Raw genomic sequence first — 18,038 nt, 5'->3', positions numbered from 1 at the left:
AGGGGCCGCAGCCGGGGCGGTGCGGCCACTTCGTGGAGAGGAAAGGGCGCTTCTGCAGGATGATCCCGGCGCCGGGGAGGCGCTTCTGCGGAGAGCACGGGCAGGAGGAGGTGCAGGGCCCCTTCTCCGGCCGGGAGGGCGGGAGGGCTTGGGCAGCCCCGGCGGTACCGCGGGGCCCTGGTCCGTCAGCACGGGGAGATTGGCAGCGCCTGTGCCTCCCTCCGAGCCCTCGTGTGCCGAGGCACTCGGGCAGCCCAGCAGTAACGCTGCTGTTGCATTATAGGTTTATTATTTTAGGATCCAGTTAAGTATTAAATTCTTCTCTCAGTTTCTCCATTCTGGTTACCCCACCTACCTCTGAATAGATGTTTTATGAAACCGATGCCCCTAAACAGCTTTTATGAAACAGGACACTGAATGCATGCTGAACTGTTGTCTAAAACTTTTCTAACTAGGAACAAAATGACAGAAAAAGAATTCCCTGCCCTCTTGATCCAAAACAGTAAGTATATGTAAATGCTTTCCCTATTCTTTGTCAGAGTTCACATGACAAATGCTATTACTTACTTTTCTTTCCATTTTGATTTTAGCACTGTATATGAAGACCAACTACAAAAGCATTTAAAAAAATGTAATTCAAGAGAGAAGCCAAAGCCCGTAAGTGCAGCATAAAATCAGCACTTCCTTTCAGATTTAAGACCTTAAACATTACATCTCTGTAGAGAATTTGTTGTGCTGACAACAGCTGACAGCACTTCTAGCAAGCACTACAGTTAGGACAGCATGGAAGCTGAATAAGTACTTCCTGAAATGGAATTCATGTTCCAGTCTCCTGTTCTGTGTCCCTTCACGCTGTAGTTTGGTACAACTTTTCAGTTCTCTTAGTTACAAAAAAAAAAAAAAAGCTGAATTAATTTTTCTCAAAAATGTACCCTGAGAACAGCCTCTTGCAATGCCATTCATTTTGGAGGCTGGGTGAGAGGTTGTCCTCGGAAAGCAGAACTAGAAGGGAGGCTCTAGGTACTTTCAGCCAACTCCTGGTTCCTGCAGGCCAGCAGTGAGTCACGGAAAGCTGGGCAGACACTTGCAGCAGTGCTGAGGGAAGGAACAGAATATGTGTTTAAAAGCTGTTCCCAGAAAAGATGGCTTCTTTATTGCCTTTCTGCCTTATTAGTATTGCACTGTCACTATTACCTGAGAAACAATAACAAATGGTCTCTGCAATCAGTCCAGTAAGCACTGACTGCTTAAACCTTGCGAACATGTTCAATCTTGTAAAAACGTGTCAGAACGCTCATTTGTGCCAGGGATTCAGGATCAGACTACAGGAAGAGAAATTACGTGGAAAATCTTATTTTGCTGTGGATACCTATTGCTACATATCTTATGATAAAAATGCTGAAGAATGTAGTAATTTGCTTCCTGGTAATTAACAGAATCAGATTTTTCTTTGATTTTTTAAAGGTCTACTTTGTTCAAGATATTAATGCAGGTTTAAAAGATGTGGCAGAAATACCAGAAAAGCAAGTGAGTATAATTATTTGTTTTTAAGTTCAGTCCTTACATAACATGTTGCAATTTATCATATGAGTATAAAGCACTAGAAAACTTAAAAGGTCTTATAGGTGGCTATTTTTTTCCTTATAAAGGTCACTTTATCTTCTCTATCCAGTGAAGAGCTGCAGAACTTAATTGTCAAGTTGAAAAAAGCAAGTAATGGTGAGCTTACTTAATACTAGATATAATGTTTTAAATTGAATTTATTAAGTTTTTCATTGTTATTTCCATTGTTAGATATCTGTAAAAATAAGCGACGTGGTATTAAACACATATGAAGTAGTTATCAGATAGATTCCAACAGCTAAATGTTACTATGAAAAATAAACTAGACTGAGAGAATGATAAAACACCTGTCCTTTGTTCCCTTCAGTTTTTGTTTCCCACTCAAATATTACTACAGATAACAATTATAAACATATGATGAGAGATTTATGTTCCTAACAGACTGTTTGCTAGTGCTACAGATAGAGCTCATGTCACTATTGTAACATGTGTTACAAACCAGAAACTCTTGGAAACTGGAAAGCGATGCCTAAAAGTTTTGCATTTCCATGCAGGCCTGGAACTTCATCTTAAGGCAGAAATACTGTCCCACCAGGCTTTACAAGAAGCCTTAAATGACCCAAAGAATGGGGAATCTGCTTTCAAACACTTGAAACAACAGGTGTGGTCACTGATTTACTAATAGCTATAGATGGGTTTGGAGTGAAATTGTGCTGCTGTAAATTTGAGCAACTCTGTGTGTATAATGCTAGTAGCTTCCTATAGAGGAAATCTGATATGCTTTACAACTTTGTGCTCTTCAAATAATAGCATATATACAGCCCGTGAATGGCTGCTTTCTTAAGTGTGAATAACAGAAGCTTATTTACTGAAATAAACTTTAAATTGTGTGGTGTTCTGAATTATTACTTAAATATTCATATTTTTTATTAACTCGTAATAAAACTGAGCTACAAAAAGTAAAATATTTGCTAAGAAGGAATCTTTTACTTTTGCTGTAAGAGCTGGTCCTGGGTATCCTGGTTGTGTAAGAGATGCACAAAAAGAATTGGAGAGCCTGAATTAACCTTCTGACTTTTTAATGTGTATTAAACAGCAGAAATTTTAAGGGAGATGGATTGTATAGTGTAGTAAAATGGAAAGGTTTGGAAGAAAAATTTAACAGTGAGAAATGTGTGTTTCCTGTGCTCTACTTTCCTTTCCTGTGTATTACAAAACACATAACTGCAGGAGAGAGAGAGCTCTGCAGGCACTGGTGCTTTACAGAAAATGCAGTACAGTACCCATATTTTGGATGGCTACTTTGAAGATCAGCGAGAAGAATATTATAATGTGTACCTGAACCCCAGTATCCATTCCACAGAGTTCTGAGTGGAGTTCTGTGAGCAGGGGAAGAAGGGCAGGGTACTGCTGACTAGTCAGAATGTATAATCCCTCTGTACAAACAACATCTTTTCCTTAATCCCTCACTGAAGGGGAGGCTTGAAAAAGTCATCTGCAGTTTGGTGACATAATCGTTTTTCTATAAGGCATCACAATACACTGTATATATTTGCTTGGTTCACAAATAATCTTTTGATGTTTGTAGGCTTCTATTTTAGGTAACATGGAAAGATTGCATTTACTTGGTCCAGGAAGATGTTTTGTTGAGTTTGGAGCTGGGCGAGGAAAGCTGTCTCATTGGGTTGATGTGGCCTTACAGAATGTTGAAAATGTGCAGTTTTTGCTTGTGGAAAGAGCAACCACAAGATTCAAGGTAAGAGGATTGTCACATTAGCAGTGTGTGATTTTTAAACTCTTGCCATTGAAGCTGTTAGTATTAGATTTTTAACTTCAATAAATTTAAATTTCAAAAGTTCTACATTCTGTACTTTGCCAATAGCAGATTTATTAGAAAAAAAATCCTGGTGTTTAATGTTGGAAATTCACAGATGTTGACTTGACAGGAAAAAGGTCTGGCATTAATACCCGGAGCAATATTATAATTACTAGTGGCCAGCCCTACTTAATAATCTTGTTCTGTTTAAACAGGTGGATGGAAAACATAAAAAAAGAGATTCTATATTTGAGAGGCTTCAAGTTGATATTCAGCACTTATGTTTAAGTAAGTTCCTTCTTGGCTTGTGTCACTCTGAAATAGAGGCTTATTCTTAAATTTTGAATACTGGGGTTCAAGTCAGTTTGTATGTAGAATGCTTAAATGGTCTTGGTTTTGAAGATTATTCTCAGTGGTTGCTTGGATATGTTAATGCTATGTGTATACACATATATACACACAGGCAAGTGTATATATACACACATTTTAAATGGACATTTAAAGTTTTCTACTCTATACACTTGCAGGACATCATTACAGGTGAGAAATACCAAAACAAGTGGATTTTGAAGGTTTTTTAGAACTTGCAGGATTAAACATCTTTGCATTGTTTGGTTTAGGTACAAGTATACACCATCAATGCTATAGAATTTGTGGGAACACCTCTCATCAGGAGATGCATTAATGTCATATTTACCTTTCATAGGCAGTATAGAAAGGCTGAAATGGTTAAATGTGCTTCCCAGCCACAGCATCCTATTCTTTTAATTTGTTTTAGTAAAAGAAACTTTCCTTTAACCAAACCACTGTAGTTTTAGTAGTGGTTGGTAAACATTTATTTCTAAGTGTGCAGAAATTATTTTATTCAGAAAAAATGTTGCCCCAACTATAATAATATATAGGTGCTAGGGTTATTGTGGATTGCATGAGGGGTTTGTTGGTTGTTTGGTTTTTTTCCCTTTCCAGGTAAGGTACCTATTTTGGAGAAGAAGAAACTACCGGTGGTAGGAATTGGGAAGCATTTGTGTGGTGCTGCAACAGGTATGAATTATAGATGTGTGAACTGCAGAAAGTTAGGATACTAAATCTTACACTCTGAATGGACTGATCTTCCAGACTATCCTTTTAAGCTCTTCTTGCCCTCTAACCCTTTGTTGGTGAATATAGCAGTTATATTCTAATTACCTATTGACTCCAGTGGAATAGTAAAAGGATAATAGGTGCAAGGATAGTTTAGGCAGAAGTAAAGCCTTTCTTGGGCTCTATAGATTAGAACAAAGAATGCTGTGTGGTGGCATGGGTCATTTGTAATCTGGTGAAAGTACTTTTTTTAGCACAGTTGCCTCTTTGAAATATTTTTCTTTTAAATTTGTGTTGGCTGTTTGAATATGTATCCCAAGCAAACAAATAAGAATGTGTTTCTGTCCTGATAATTTTAAACTAATATTTTTCTAACATCATATGCTTACTACTTAAAGATATCTCAAATATGACACCTTTCTAGGCATTGTGACAAAGATGACACAGTTAAGCATTTAAGAAGTACATGTGCATATTAAATAGATTATGTCCTAGATATCAAATTTCTGGAGCAAATAGTTGCATGTTTTACAGGGAGGAGATTCTCCTACAATATACCAATTTATTACCCAAGTGTTTGAAATTCATTTCCATAGAACAAATATTCCAGAGGATAAGCCCTGAAGAGCTCTGGAGGTCCCATAATATTAATTTAGCATTTAGGGTTTTCATGTTTTCAAAGTATGCTTGTAATTTTTTTATCACTAAAATTGTGTTTTGGCTTAGTTTGTGATGTATGATTTTATTTTTCTTTATGGAAAGTACATTCCCAATCATGATAGAGCCTGTATAAATAATGGCATGGTGTTTATGGATATTTTTTTGGTGGTGTATCTGTTCATTCCCAGATCTGGCTCTGAGATGCTTGGTTGAAAGTTACTCAACTTGCTGTGGTGGAGAAAATGAAGAGCCTGCAGCAAAACGCTGTAGGACTGCTACAGAGGTGGCTCCTGACACTGCTGCTGGTAATGGCAGCAACACAGAAGACCATAAGCCTGTAGCTGGAATTGTCATTGCTCTGTGTTGCCATCACAAGTGTGACTGGACACATTATGTAGGCAGAGAGTTCTTTAAATCAGTTGGACTGGGAGCAGTAGAATTCCATTATTTCCAGAGAATGAGTAGTTGGGCCACTTGTGGCATGCGAGAAACCACAAGCAAAGCCTCTACAAGTGAAGAAAGTGAAGACCAAACTAATGACACAGAAGAACATGAGCAAACATTCAGCACGGCAGAGAGTGGTTCTGATACATGGCAAGGGTATGTGATTTTTTTTTCCTAGCAAATGGACTCCAGCAGAAAAGCAAAATTATGTATAGTGGCACATTAAATTGTTTTGGGTCCTCAAAAGAACTCATTTTGCAGAAATAAACTTATTACTGAACTTACAGAAATACTTTACTTTAAAAATACAGGTTTTATAGATGTACATTTCAAAATATATCAACAGTCACAGTTGCCTGACTGAAATGAACTTACAGTGATTTCAGTAGTTTCTCTAAGCTTAACTACTAATGTTAACTAACCAAACTATTCCTCTGACAGATGTTGTTCATTCTTTTCCTCCCTTTTATTCACTAGGATACTTACTGTTGAAGAACGAAAGGAGATAGGTTGCCTCTGTAAACGGCTGATTGATCACGGACGGATTGAATATTTACAACAACAAGGATACAAGGCTGCACTACAGTATTACACAGAGTCTGCTGTATCCTTGGAGAATGTCCTGTTGACAGCTGTCCCAAGTCCATTTTTGATAACAGAGCCAACTACATGACAGGAGATAATTTGGAATTGTTAGGGGAAAAAAAAACCTAAAAAACTTATCTGGATTTTTTTAAAAAGCTAATTCAGTGTTTACAAAAAAAAAATGTTTTAGTCTTTCCTGTACCCAGGAAAAGGTTTTATATTTCCCAGTGTCACTGGGAATTACACATATGCAAACCAGTTCTCATCAGTGGAAAAATAAAATCCCTAAGAATATTTGACACCTGTTGTAGGCCTCTTTGCTGGGAAGAAGTATACTTGGTATTGTCTTCCATTCTCAGTTACATTCTTTATTCATTAGGATTTATGATCAGAGGAGGATCAGAAGTACAACTTTCCAGATTTCCTGAAAGACAACAAGTAAAAATAAGAGAGGAAATAACATACTTTATTTTCACTTTGAAGTTCAGGATAGCTTTGTATTTCCTCTTAAATTATTTAAGTAGGCCAAGGTTCTTTCATCAGCCTATGCTGCCAGGGGAATCTATCAAGGAAGAAAACTAACTTGTAAACTGTATTCTTGATAACTGTATTTTTGCTAATTTGATTATTCTTTCATGAAATATTGATAAGAAAAAAGCTGGCCTAGTGTTCTAAATCAAGAGCATTTCATTCATTTTTTAAGCCTTCACAAAACACAGAATGAAGATCAGAGAGAACATTTTATATCTGCAATGAAGTGCTCTCTGCAAGAAACAGCTGCCACCTGCACATCTGTTCAGAAGTGTTTAGTTTGGCTTCTTACTGCAACATTTAAACTGTTACCTTTGAGGCTACAAACAGCAAATTTTTGTCATAGTGTTTTAGAAATGAGAATAAACTGTGGGGCTGTTTTGTTTAGGTGACTGACTTCGTGTCAGGGAAAGTAAGTTGTGAGAAACATCTGTTTATCAGGTGTTGATACTTCATTGCTAGAAGATGTATGTTGGGAACATAAGCATCTCTCCCTTATTCCTTCTTTGGTAGTACCATCTGGACAACATCCAGAAATAGGAAAAGTTGAACTTCATGAGATAAATGGTGCTGTAAGACCCAAAATATGTAAACTGATTAAATTACAAATACAAAAGACAGCTTCTACTTATCCCAGCTCTAGGTAACTCAGGCACTTTTATTCCTATGTTCCTACCAGAATATATGCTGTTTGTGTGAAGACCTGCTGTGTCAACTCCTGATAAAAGCACTCCCTGCCCTCAGAAAAAACTGTTTTACAGATTTTTTGGAAAATGTTATTCATTTATTAAGAAGACTATTCATGTTTCATTTGTATATGTATCCTAGATTTTATTTATCCAGTTTGTTCTTCCCTTTCTCACTGTATTCCAGAGAGATCAGAATTAATAAAAAGTCATACCTGTTTTCTTGAGGGACTCCTGGATATACATGTGCATGAAATCAATGCCGAACATTTCCTGCTGCTCCTCCTCCTCTGTATCCTCACACGGAGGGAGGGTTACCTCTAGCTCCAGTGGGTTGTCTCTGAAGTTGACAAATCTGATAATTCACCAAAAAAGGTTATGCTTGCAATAAGTTTTGTCCAGAGAAAACAATTCTTTTGAAACTGAATTAAGATTTGTCAATCACTGTTTTGAGCAAAATTAAATAAGGCTTTTATTATACTAAACTCACCCCTCTATCTTAATACTCTAGTATTAAGTAAACTAAGAAGACTCTTTATAATAACACTACCTGATTGTGGTGGGAAAAAACATTGCAGTCCTTGTCACTTTGTGTTCAGGTTTTCACTCCATGGTCAGGAGCATTGAGCTTCCACAAACAGGAGTGATGAGAACAACAGAGCAAATGCCTCCTCCCAGCTTTACAAGGCAGTAGCCAGTCCTGTCTCTCTTTGTCCTTGGTCCATCCCTGCACCTATGCTTGCATATATTTGGTTTAAGAGGTGCTTCCAAAACAGCTGGAAACAGTAACTGTCTTACTGGCTTAGACGTGATTTATGTGGACTAGCATTCTTTCTCTAAAATGGCCAGCATCCAGGAATCCAAATGAAAATGCAAACAACAGGAAAGTTTCTGTCATGGTATACAAAGTAGTATTGCATATTCAATTAAGAATTTCCATTATTTTTTATTTTTCATATCCTTTCGTCCATGTCCTCATACCTAATCATTTTTGTTTAATTCTGAATGTTTGATTTCTCAGTGGCAAAGTTCTACTTTTTGCCATTTTTATGCCTGTCACATATTTTTCTGCAGGCTTTTGGCTTTAGAGAGTGATATAAAAGGCCAGTTGTGGGGGGGCATGAGGACATTTTGGAAATGAGAAAATGTATTATAGCCTACTTTTTCATTTGGGACTCTAACTATCATCATTCACTTCTTTAAGTGAGTTTCACTACACAAAGGTTGCTTGACCAGATCCTCAACTGTTGTGAATCTGTGCAATTATGCTGATTTATATGGTATTGTGTCCATCTGTACAACTGTGATCATGCCTTTTCTTTTCCTCTTCCTTAGTATCATTCTATGATACACAACTCAAAGAAGGCTTTAAAACTTATCTTCTAGTATTTCTATTTATATTTCTGTTGCTTTTTCTTACCTCAGATTTGTCATATCCTTCATACAAGCTGGAATATCCTTAAGCTTGTTGTTGCTAAGAACAAGAGTACTAAGATTTTTCATATTACAAATGGTTTCTGGCAAAGAGTTTATCTCATTCCTTTGGAGCCATAAAGTGTGGAGATTTTCCATTCTGAAAAACAGGTATTTGTGCACTCAATCAAGATACAGAAAATTAATCTTATCAATAATTACGATAAAATAAATAATTCTTCAGCCACATAAAGGCTGAAGAATGCAACAAGTCTCTAAGGAAACCCTCTGTCCAAGATAATCACCTAGTCTCTGTTTGAAAATGTCATTGGCAATAAATATTTAACCTTATATTGTTAATTGAATGGATTATTCCAGCTCACCCAAACCATCACTTTAGGGCTGACAAAATCTTAAATTTGCTGTGAAGTTAACATAAAAATTATCTTTTGAAGTAGCATTTAATAATTAGAATTTCAGTGCAATGGAATTGAGACTAAGATGAGCTTTGAGTTTTATTTACCTGTCAATTGCATCAGGAAGCTCCTGGAGTTTATTTCCCCCCATATCTAACCATTCTAGATGTGGCATGTTGAGGAGAGCTGAAGGGATGGTAGTAAACTGATTCATGCACAAATCTATGTGTGAAAGCTTCTTTAAATCACTGAGCTGAAAAGAAGTGGAGATTTAATGCAAGTTTGTGTAGCTGTTGCAGCATTACAGCAGTGCTCTAAAAACGTTAACAAACATTACAACGTATTTTGGAGCTAGTTAACACGGAATGGTTTCTGAGTTACATTAGCTGGTATTGTCTAACAGTTACAGTTCTCACCTGGAAGGTAGGTAGGTTTGAAACTGCTCAGGCAGAAGAACTTTACCTCACCTGGTAGCAAGTGCTGTAAGTGCTGAGAGGCTGAAAGCCATGACTACAATGCATACATGCACTAAGCCTCATGGAGAAAGAGAATTTTAAAGACAGCACTGTCCTTAGTATGTCATACTCCATGAAATATGACATTTTTCATTAGTCAAATATTTAGATTTTTATGCATCAAATTGCATGTACTGTATTTTAGAGTGGACCTTGACACCTTCCATGCTGTGAAGTCTACTAACATTCTAAAAATGCAACATAGCATCATTCAGTATTGCAGCACCTAACTCCTTTGTTGAATCATGCCTTCTGGTGCTTTTACAATGTTCAAGTGATACAAAGATAATTTATGGCAAATCTGATCCAACTGTCTAAACATTGAATGCCACTCAAGTACATACAACCAAAGCTTCACAGCGTTCACATCACTGTAGTCTCGACAGGACAGAACTATGCATTTGCTATGAGCTGTTAATTTAAAAGCCATCACTCTACATTACACCATGTAACCTGTATCCATGTAAATTTTGTAAATCCTGGATTTTGGTTAATAGTGTATATTTCCATTTGAAGATTTGATATTGGGTATCACTGTCTGGATTCACTCAATTTTGCAAGGCACTGATTGCTGACAACTATTGTCACTACTATGTTTTTAAATAAATTTTAAAAAGTATATATGGTTGCATACTTGTCATCTCTGTCTAAGAGACTAATAGTTAGAGATGCAGGTCTCTCTCACATGTAGGTCAGTTCAAATTAAAGCTCAGTAGTAGGTGAGCAGTTGTTTTTATTACCTGATAATTGTTTTCAATATTTGAGAACAACAATTGTTCAACTGCGTGCATAGGCAGTTGTATAAATCACACAAACCCTTTTGAGAGCTAGTTGTTCTGGTCAAGATGCTTACAGTTGTGTCCTGGCATGTGGTATGAATTTCTACTCTCAACCATAAAAGAGAACTTCTCTCTGCTAAGGCATCAGATTCTCATTCTTCACTGTAAACCAGTGAAGACATTCAGCCTAGACAAATTGACGTGAAGTGTATCACTGCCCTGTGTGCACTGCCAAGCCATTTATCTGGACAAAATAAAGATTGGCTCCTTCAGCTACTCAGGTATAAGTATGTTCTTCTCACATGGCTTCAGTTTGACTAGTCATAGAAAGGCTGTTCACATCAGCGTTTCTGTGGATCCGTTGTGAAATCAGAGTATCACAGCAAATCTGAAAACATGGAGTGCATCCTTTAATGATAATTGGGTTTGGATAAATTCAAAAAATATACATTAAACAAAACAAAACAGTGTCAAAACCTGAGGAGGAAGATCACAGATATTCCTGTTGACAGCCAGTTCCAATCTTTCCAGACTGATGCAGTTACTTATTTCCTTTGGAACAGACTTTATTCTATTGTAACTGAGAAGCAGCTCTTGGAGGCTGGTCAGCTGGCCTGCAGAGAGCACAAATGAGACATGAGAAATGCTCATGTTCATTCTATTTGAAGTACAATATTACCTGTTTTGTCTTATCCTTTAACTGTTATAGAAATGCTCTGTGTTTTCACAAATTTAAAATAAAAAATTTTAAAAAATCACTGAAATGCAAATAGTAGGACTTCAGGACTCTTTAGTACAGAGCTGCATTCTGAAACCCCAAAACTGAAAAATTATGAATAGACTGCTCATGCTGTGGACTCAGAACATGAAGCCTGTTTTTCAATATCACTTTTCTAGCTGCATTCTGATGTCTAGTCCCTGCTGTGCTTGCAGGCTTTTTTTTCCATGGGGAGCTTTCATAAAGATATGTGTCTTCCATCCAGTCATTTTTTAATTTGTAGGCAATCTGTGGCTTGGAGATCTCTGTCTCACTGTCAGATTTAAATCATCTGTTTTCTAACTACCCAATAGGATTTTTAGACAGGGAAAGGGCACAAAAATGGCACATTTGTGCAATTGTCTTAGAAAAGTAGTTTAAAAGAAAGCACAGCTCACCAATTTCCTTAGGTACACTTTCAATTGAGTTCCGGGATAGATCCAGAACAACAAGACTCTGAAATCTTCCAATAAATTGAGGAATTTTCTGCAGACTAGTTCTATGAAGCTGCCATTCCTGGAGATGGACTAGTTTCAGTAAGCACGAAGGTAGTGTCTAAGACAAGAAATATGAACCAGAAGAAATTCAGCTTAGTATACAAGAAGAATACAGGCTGAGGTAGAAATTTTATTTGAACACTAACAGACTTTTGTTCTTCTTAAGCTATACTGTAACATGTAGGTTACAAAATGAATCCTGGTAATTGATTAAAATAGTACAACTGTATAAGTGTAAAGTTGTAAATAGTAGTTTTCTAATGCATCAGTCATTCAACATGCATTCCTATCAACACTACCTTCCATTCTTCTTCCTCTATCCTTAAAATTGCTCTTCCACCTTCATTAATAACTCTTTCTTTGAGCTTTGCCAAAGCAGCTCTTTCCTCCCAGACAAGCAGTAGCCTACAAGGGAAAGATCTGTCAGTGGGGCAACAGTGAATACAGACAATAATTACTATCCTATCTATTTTCTGGAAAAAAAGACACAGTAGCCTTTTTGGATGTCAAACTATGTTAATTATATCTGGATACTAAAAATACTATCAAATTGAGGGAAGACAAACAATTAATGTAGTAATTAACAAGGTAATTCTATATATAGGAATTCTATTTTACAGTTCTTCAAATTTACATTCAGAAGGAGGACATTACTTAATTAACTTTCAACATGTTGCAGCAAGGCAACAGAATATAAAGTCATGCGGAACTAAGTTCCAAAGCCTTAATTTTGAGGCAGTCTCCTAAAAGGAAAACCTTCCATTACACCAAATGTAAGTTCAACAAAACAAGGTCAATCAGCAAGAGATTCTTTTAGCTTGATTTCCAAAGAGGACTTCAACAAGAACTATGACAATTAGGCTAATTCTCTTTCTTTCTGCTTGTATTTTCCATTAGTAGCTTTTGGATTTGCCATTCCATCTTAGACACATCTGATAAATCAGGAAGAGGTCTAAAAATAGAATGCTAAATTTCTTCAAATTTAAATTGCTGTCCAGACAGAAAACTAAGTGACCCTATTAATGCCTCTATGGAGAAAAAAACAAATTTCCACAGGTTAGAGTATCCACACAGTTATTTTAGTATCTGAATTTAAGGGATTTAGTCTATATAGTAATATTTTTATCACAGACACAATTCTTGGTTTGACCTGACCATATTGCTAGATTCTAACCACTGGGAATTCTGCTGGAGTAACAACTAAAGAATTAGAGTCTGGATGAGTTTGAAAAGATTAATTACAGTCTTCTGAAATGCAACATATGGTCTAGCTTTCCACATAATTAAAGATCTACAATTTACCTTCCTGCAGACCTCTGCCTGAATTCCTTTTCTTTCTGTAATTCTTCATTTATCTTGTGTATTCTCACTTCCCAAAGTGTCTTCACAGCAGTGAATGTGCCAAGGCAAACTGCAGTTTCAGCCATGATCCTTTACATGTTCAAATGCAGTCCCAGGAATCTGATGGAATGCATCAGCCCATGTATCAGTTACCAGCTGGGGACAGTGACATGAGAGCTAAAACCCTGCAATATCCATTTCATTGTATTATTACATGCAGTTAATGTATAGAACAAACAGGATTTTACCATCTGCTTTCTTTTTATAAAAATAGACAATAGCACCTAGTGAAACTGTCTTGTATTAAGAAATGGTATTCTTGAAGTCTCTGTATTCTTATTCGGCTTCTCTCAGTTCCTTCCAATGGTAGGCTAAGTACTCACCATAATTATTAAATGCAGATCTGAGCATTTATTCCCATCCCAGCTGTTACCTGCAATGTAAGGCAGTTAAATTCTGATACCTGCATCCTGGCAGCTACCTGATATAAGTACTTGTGACTTAAGGAGTTTTGCACTTTACAAAAACGGAACTGTTCCTGGAAATAAATTAGTAAACTTTATTTGCATTCATTTTCTTCATGGTTTAACTCATTATAATGGATTTTATAGTTAGTAAGGCATTACCTTTAAGAAAAGGCTTTTAAATTTTTCTGATTTGTGTTTGAATCTTCTTGTAGCCTTGCTGAGTGTCAGGATCCACATTTAAAATTAAAATCAGTCTAAAGTTTTGAAGTCACCTATCCCTTAGTGAGATAATTAAGATATATTTTCCTGAAAAGCAGCGAAGTAGGATATTCAGCCATCCTAATCAGTGCACCACTCTGAAAATCATTCATATTACCATTACTGCAGTCATTTGGGGAAAGGGTTTGTCTTTTAGAACCAATCTTTTCTATTATATTTATTCCATTATAATTGTGTGTGGCCTGGACAAGCTACAGTTGCTTAGTGAACATTTTTGTTTTCAAACTGTCAATCATTCTATTTGCTTTCTATGTCTTTTGTTAACATACTTACTTGTAAAGCATTATTATACTGAAATAATTTAATTAGACAAATAAAATGTAAAATATTAGGATTGCTTCCTGTTGTAAAGACAACACAAAAATCAAATTATAATGCCTGAATAAATAAGAAGCTGGTCTGATACACTAATATTTAAGACTCTTAACTGTTCTCTGTTTGTTAAGGAAAAATGTCAGGATTTGACAAGTGACACAAATGGTAACCACAGTATGGCACAGTGCAGTCTGGCATTTGGGTTCCAAAAGGATGGAATTATTCCCTGTAAAGAGAGGATTGTATTCTCTTTCCCTCCCCCACATAATTGTGAGCACATTTGCTAGTTTGAAGGACTAACTAGTTTCTCTTTCAGTGGTCCTCAGAGTAACTACCCTTCCCAGTCCTCATCCCAATATGCAATAGTAATGCTGTATATGCATGAGGTCTTTTGCTCTAGTTAGTGGTTACAATTTAAATTGCCTGATTTTTTCAGGATTAAATTTCTACTGAGATCAAGTGATTGAACTAATTTATAATTTCTTGTTTGGAGATTTTTTTCTTTAACTACAAGCCTTTTCGGAAAATTAGAAATCCTTTTATATAAACTGTGCAGAAAAGGGATATTTGTTAATAGTTGTACTAGTAACCCAGTATCATACTTTACAGTCAAAACAATACTTGTTTTTAGTAAATCTTACTCTGGGCAACTTCCTTTTGCTGTGGAAAGCATATTATTCAGTAAGTGCTCCTTCAGAACCATGAAATATGAAAGGGACTAAATATATGACTTTATTTTCAGGATGATTTTATCATATAACAGGACTACCACCAAAAGCTTCTTGTTCTTAGATCTTATTATTTTTCAAGAAAATCAACCCCATAATACCCATGCCATCACAGCCAACAGTTCAGGAGTGAATTCCCAACTGCAGCTCTAAAACAACTGCAAATTTACTCCCAAGTAACCAGATCTCCCTACAACTTCATCTCCAGGCATCAGAAAGAATTTAACAACAACTTACCTCAATTATTTGGTGTTTTCAAGGATTTTCTGTGACTCATTGCTTTCTGGACAAGAGCAGAGACAAATTACAAATCTTGTCTGTACTACCAAAACCATTTAGAACTCTCAGACTCCAATGCAATGTCAGTCTAGTTCTAATTTTAACCTATGCTGAGAATAGAAGGCATCACATGAGGCACTTCTGCAACCTCCCCCAAGCATTTACCACTGTAAAGTCTCCCCAGTTTGCTGAGCATGACAGGGCTCCCCTGAACTCCCACTTAAAAAAGTTACAAATTGTGAAGAAGAAGAACAAAGGAGTAATTGTTATTCTCTACAATGAGCTCATATTGAATTAAAAATAACAAAGATAAAAAAAGTCTAGTTTTGAATTGAAAATGACAACTACTTGCTTACTCTAGTAATGTTTCTCTGCAATATAACTGAGCTTCAAAGTGCTAATAAACAGCAACACAGACTGAATAGACTAGAAAAAGTATTACATCACTAAGTATTTTACTCATTACTTCTGTCTATGCTGAAAAATTCTTTTGTTGAAGAATTTTAGTGCCAATTGGCAAAGTCCAGACAGAAAACTAATCTTTATCAAGAGGTACAGAGGGGTTGTTACTCACCCCTTTTCATGCTTCCAACCATGAAACATTTTTAACATTCTATTTCTTCAAATAGTCCTTAGAGAAGATAAAAGGAGAATCTGTCAGAATCTGTTTCTTCAGTCAAATGGAAAGAGAGAGACAACAATAATCACAGATAACTGTTTGAGGCAGAAGCCATAAAACTGGATAATTCTAACCAAGTGCACTGGAATATAAAATGTGAAGATGAAATTTTAAAATATTGTGAGTTTGATTATAAACCTACCATACAGAACTTTACAATTAAAAAAACCAAAACCACCCTCTTCAGTCTACAACCAACTAAATACTGGAACACCAATACCTATTTAAAAGACATTAAGTACTTTAGCTTTCAAGTCTTTCAATCTTCTATACTTTAAAAAAAAACAAACAAACATTATGCAAAAGCAAAAATGATCCAAAAGTTTCTTTGTTATAGGTATTTCTTCTTTCGGTTTTGGTATAGGTTCAATCTCTTGATCAAAGCCAATCATAACTAAAAACCTAACCTAACTTGCTCCTCCCTAAAGACAGATAATTAGGGTAAAAAAACCCAACAGCTCTCCCATTTATTGGAGTCTTGAGAGACAAATTTCAGGCTCCTTGTGCAAGTAAAATTATTCTATCTTAAATATTTCAAAATCACTTTATTGCTTTCTTTCATCTACTTATGTTTCCTGTGTTTATTTTCTCAGTGGTCATCAGATTAAAAACTATACTATTCAGACTGAGTCCCTTACCACAACAATATGCTTGCAGGAAAGCAGCCACTAGGCTGTGCTCTTTTGGTAGCCTTGAGTACTGTATGTTCAAGATCAGAAGAAATAGTTTGAATCACCTGTACAGCATTGCCTGCATGAAATTCACAAATAAAAACAATATTACAATTTTTGTGGCTTTATTTTTTTATTAGGAATAAATAAATCTGATAAAAATGAATTAGGTGATAAGCATGATATATTAGTCAAACTTTGCAAGAAATGACCTTTATATAAAAGACCCTTATACCACAATAGAAATATAAATAGCACCTTACATGGATGCTCCATGCTCCCCCTCCTACATTACCAGCTTTCCTCTTGCTCACCTCCAGCATCAAGGATAGCAGGGATTCTACCTCTGATAGCCTGTCTCACATTTTCACAGCTAAATGCAATAGACAACTTTGGTCTACACTTCTGGAGAATGCTCCTGGGTTTGATATATCTAAAGAAAGGAGAAAATGTCCATTTTGTGCGTCACAGATTCATTTTTAAGGCCATATAACTCTCTTTTCTTGTGTCTGTTTGCAGCTTAGGTTTCTAGAAGGTATTTATATCCAATGGTTTTCTTCCTATCTCCCATTATATCACCAGCACAATCCTCATCTGTTTAGTTCACCTTAAAGCCATGTAACTGTTTTCTGTTTTGAAGCCGTTAACTCAAACCTATTCATTATGTGCCTCGTATCTGAGTTTAGGAAAGCCTTATCTTACATAGTATTTTTTAATGTCCACTCTTTGTTGAATCTGATTAATCTGGTAAATGCTAGTACCTGAAGATCAATAACACAGTGCAAGCTTTTGGAACACGTTCAGCTTACTGTCAGTCTTACCTAATGTAAGAATAACAAAACAAGATCCTTCTTTTTTAATTTGTTTTCTCTTTCTTTCTTTCTTTCTCACTTGGTTTTAACGGACAGATGCTTTCTATAAGAAACAAAAATAACTGGAAAGCATTAGGGACTGAAACTACTTTCAGCTTATAAAAATACAGGATATTCTAGAGAGTATTAAGGTCCTGATAGTTATGAATTATTGTTATCAGTAAGCATTTGAATAAATATGGCCTCTTCATTTATAATTTGATAAAGAATACCTGTGCAAGTAATTGCCAGGAAAAAGTGAACTAGCAAAAGACTTAGGAGGTTTACTAAGGTAAACAACAAAAAGCCCTCTTACAGCAGAAATATTAAAGGCATTTTATTTGTATATGATTTTTGCATAACTCCTTCTGGGAATCTGGATATTATTGGTTAAAATAAATTTACGTGTCCAACATGGAAGAACTAGGAGTATTCCCCTTTAAGACAGGTTAATCAGATTATAAATACTGCAGGTGTAGAGCAGCGTCACTCAGTCCCACCAGCCTGACAATTATTATAAAAGGCACAATAAAGACATTCCACCACCAAATTCAGAAGCCTTGACCTATTCAGTTTGACAGTCTGCTGTAGAAAAAATTACAGCACTAATAATTAAAAGAAGTAACGACTAATTGATAGACTGGTATCAACTGTTGAGAACTTTTAACCACATAACATTATTATAT

The 18,038-nt window shown here is 36.0% G+C and overlaps 2 protein-coding genes across 5 annotated transcripts; one reads left to right on the top strand and one right to left on the bottom strand.

Annotated features, from left to right (window-relative positions):
• The first annotated feature begins 130 nt into the window (after nt 1-130).
• Nucleotides 131-7,585, top strand: TRMT13 (tRNA methyltransferase 13 homolog). Its single transcript, XM_064664654.1, has 9 exons — nt 131-657; nt 1,465-1,527; nt 1,650-1,719; nt 2,118-2,224; nt 3,152-3,319; nt 3,595-3,667; nt 4,346-4,420; nt 5,308-5,719; nt 6,041-7,585. The coding sequence occupies exons 1-9, from the start codon at nt 517-519 to the stop codon at nt 6,234-6,236; spliced, it is 1,305 nt and encodes a 434-aa protein (XP_064520724.1). The 5' UTR covers nt 131-516; the 3' UTR covers nt 6,237-7,585.
• Nucleotides 5,833-17,521, bottom strand: LRRC39 (leucine rich repeat containing 39). 4 transcript variants are annotated; one of them, XM_064664660.1, is made up of 12 exons: nt 17,323-17,521; nt 16,469-16,580; nt 15,726-15,782; nt 15,110-15,155; nt 13,045-13,239; nt 12,042-12,147; nt 11,644-11,800; nt 10,966-11,102; nt 9,302-9,447; nt 8,786-8,938; nt 7,581-7,720; nt 5,833-6,572 (listed from the first exon to the last, which is right to left on the bottom strand). In XM_064664660.1, exons 5-12 carry the CDS (start codon nt 13,167-13,169, stop codon nt 6,517-6,519), a joined length of 1,020 nt encoding a protein of 339 aa, XP_064520730.1. In that variant the 5' UTR covers nt 13,170-13,239; nt 15,110-15,155; nt 15,726-15,782; nt 16,469-16,580; nt 17,323-17,521; the 3' UTR covers nt 5,833-6,516. The 4 variants fall into 4 exon arrangements, with proteins under 4 accessions (XP_064520730.1, XP_064520728.1, XP_064520729.1 ...); XM_064664658.1 differs by having other exon boundaries at nt 13,045-13,203; XM_064664659.1 differs by lacking the exons at nt 15,726-15,782; nt 16,469-16,580; nt 17,323-17,521 and having other exon boundaries at nt 13,045-13,268; nt 15,110-15,389.
• Nucleotides 17,522-18,038: the final 517 nt, after the last annotated feature.

This window comes from Pseudopipra pipra, chromosome 9 (genome assembly GCF_036250125.1).
Source record: "Pseudopipra pipra isolate bDixPip1 chromosome 9, bDixPip1.hap1, whole genome shotgun sequence".
Lineage (NCBI taxonomy): Eukaryota > Metazoa > Chordata > Aves > Passeriformes > Pipridae > Pseudopipra > Pseudopipra pipra.
The sequence above is the reverse complement of the archived record's forward strand: the minus strand, read 5'-3'. Positions and strand labels throughout refer to the sequence as shown.

Coding starts and splice junctions, on each gene's coding strand:
- LRRC39 (XM_064664660.1), bottom strand. CDS start 13,169: ATGGCTGAAACTGCAGTTTGCCTTGGCACATTCACTGCTGTGAAGACA. Junction 9,448..10,965: donor TCTGTGATCTTCCTCCTCAG/GTTTTGACACTG, acceptor ACTTCTTTTCAG/CTCAGTGATTTAAAGAAGCT. Junction 8,939..9,301: donor CTTCCTGATGCAATTGACAG/GTAAATAAAACT, acceptor CCTGTTTTTCAG/AATGGAAAATCTCCACACTT.
- TRMT13 (XM_064664654.1), top strand. CDS start 517: ATGCTTTCCCTATTCTTTGTCAGAGTTCACATGACAAATGCTATTACT. Junction 1,720..2,117: donor GTTGAAAAAAGCAAGTAATG/GTGAGCTTACTT, acceptor ATTTCCATGCAG/GCCTGGAACTTCATCTTAAG. Junction 3,320..3,594: donor GAGCAACCACAAGATTCAAG/GTAAGAGGATTG, acceptor CTGTTTAAACAG/GTGGATGGAAAACATAAAAA.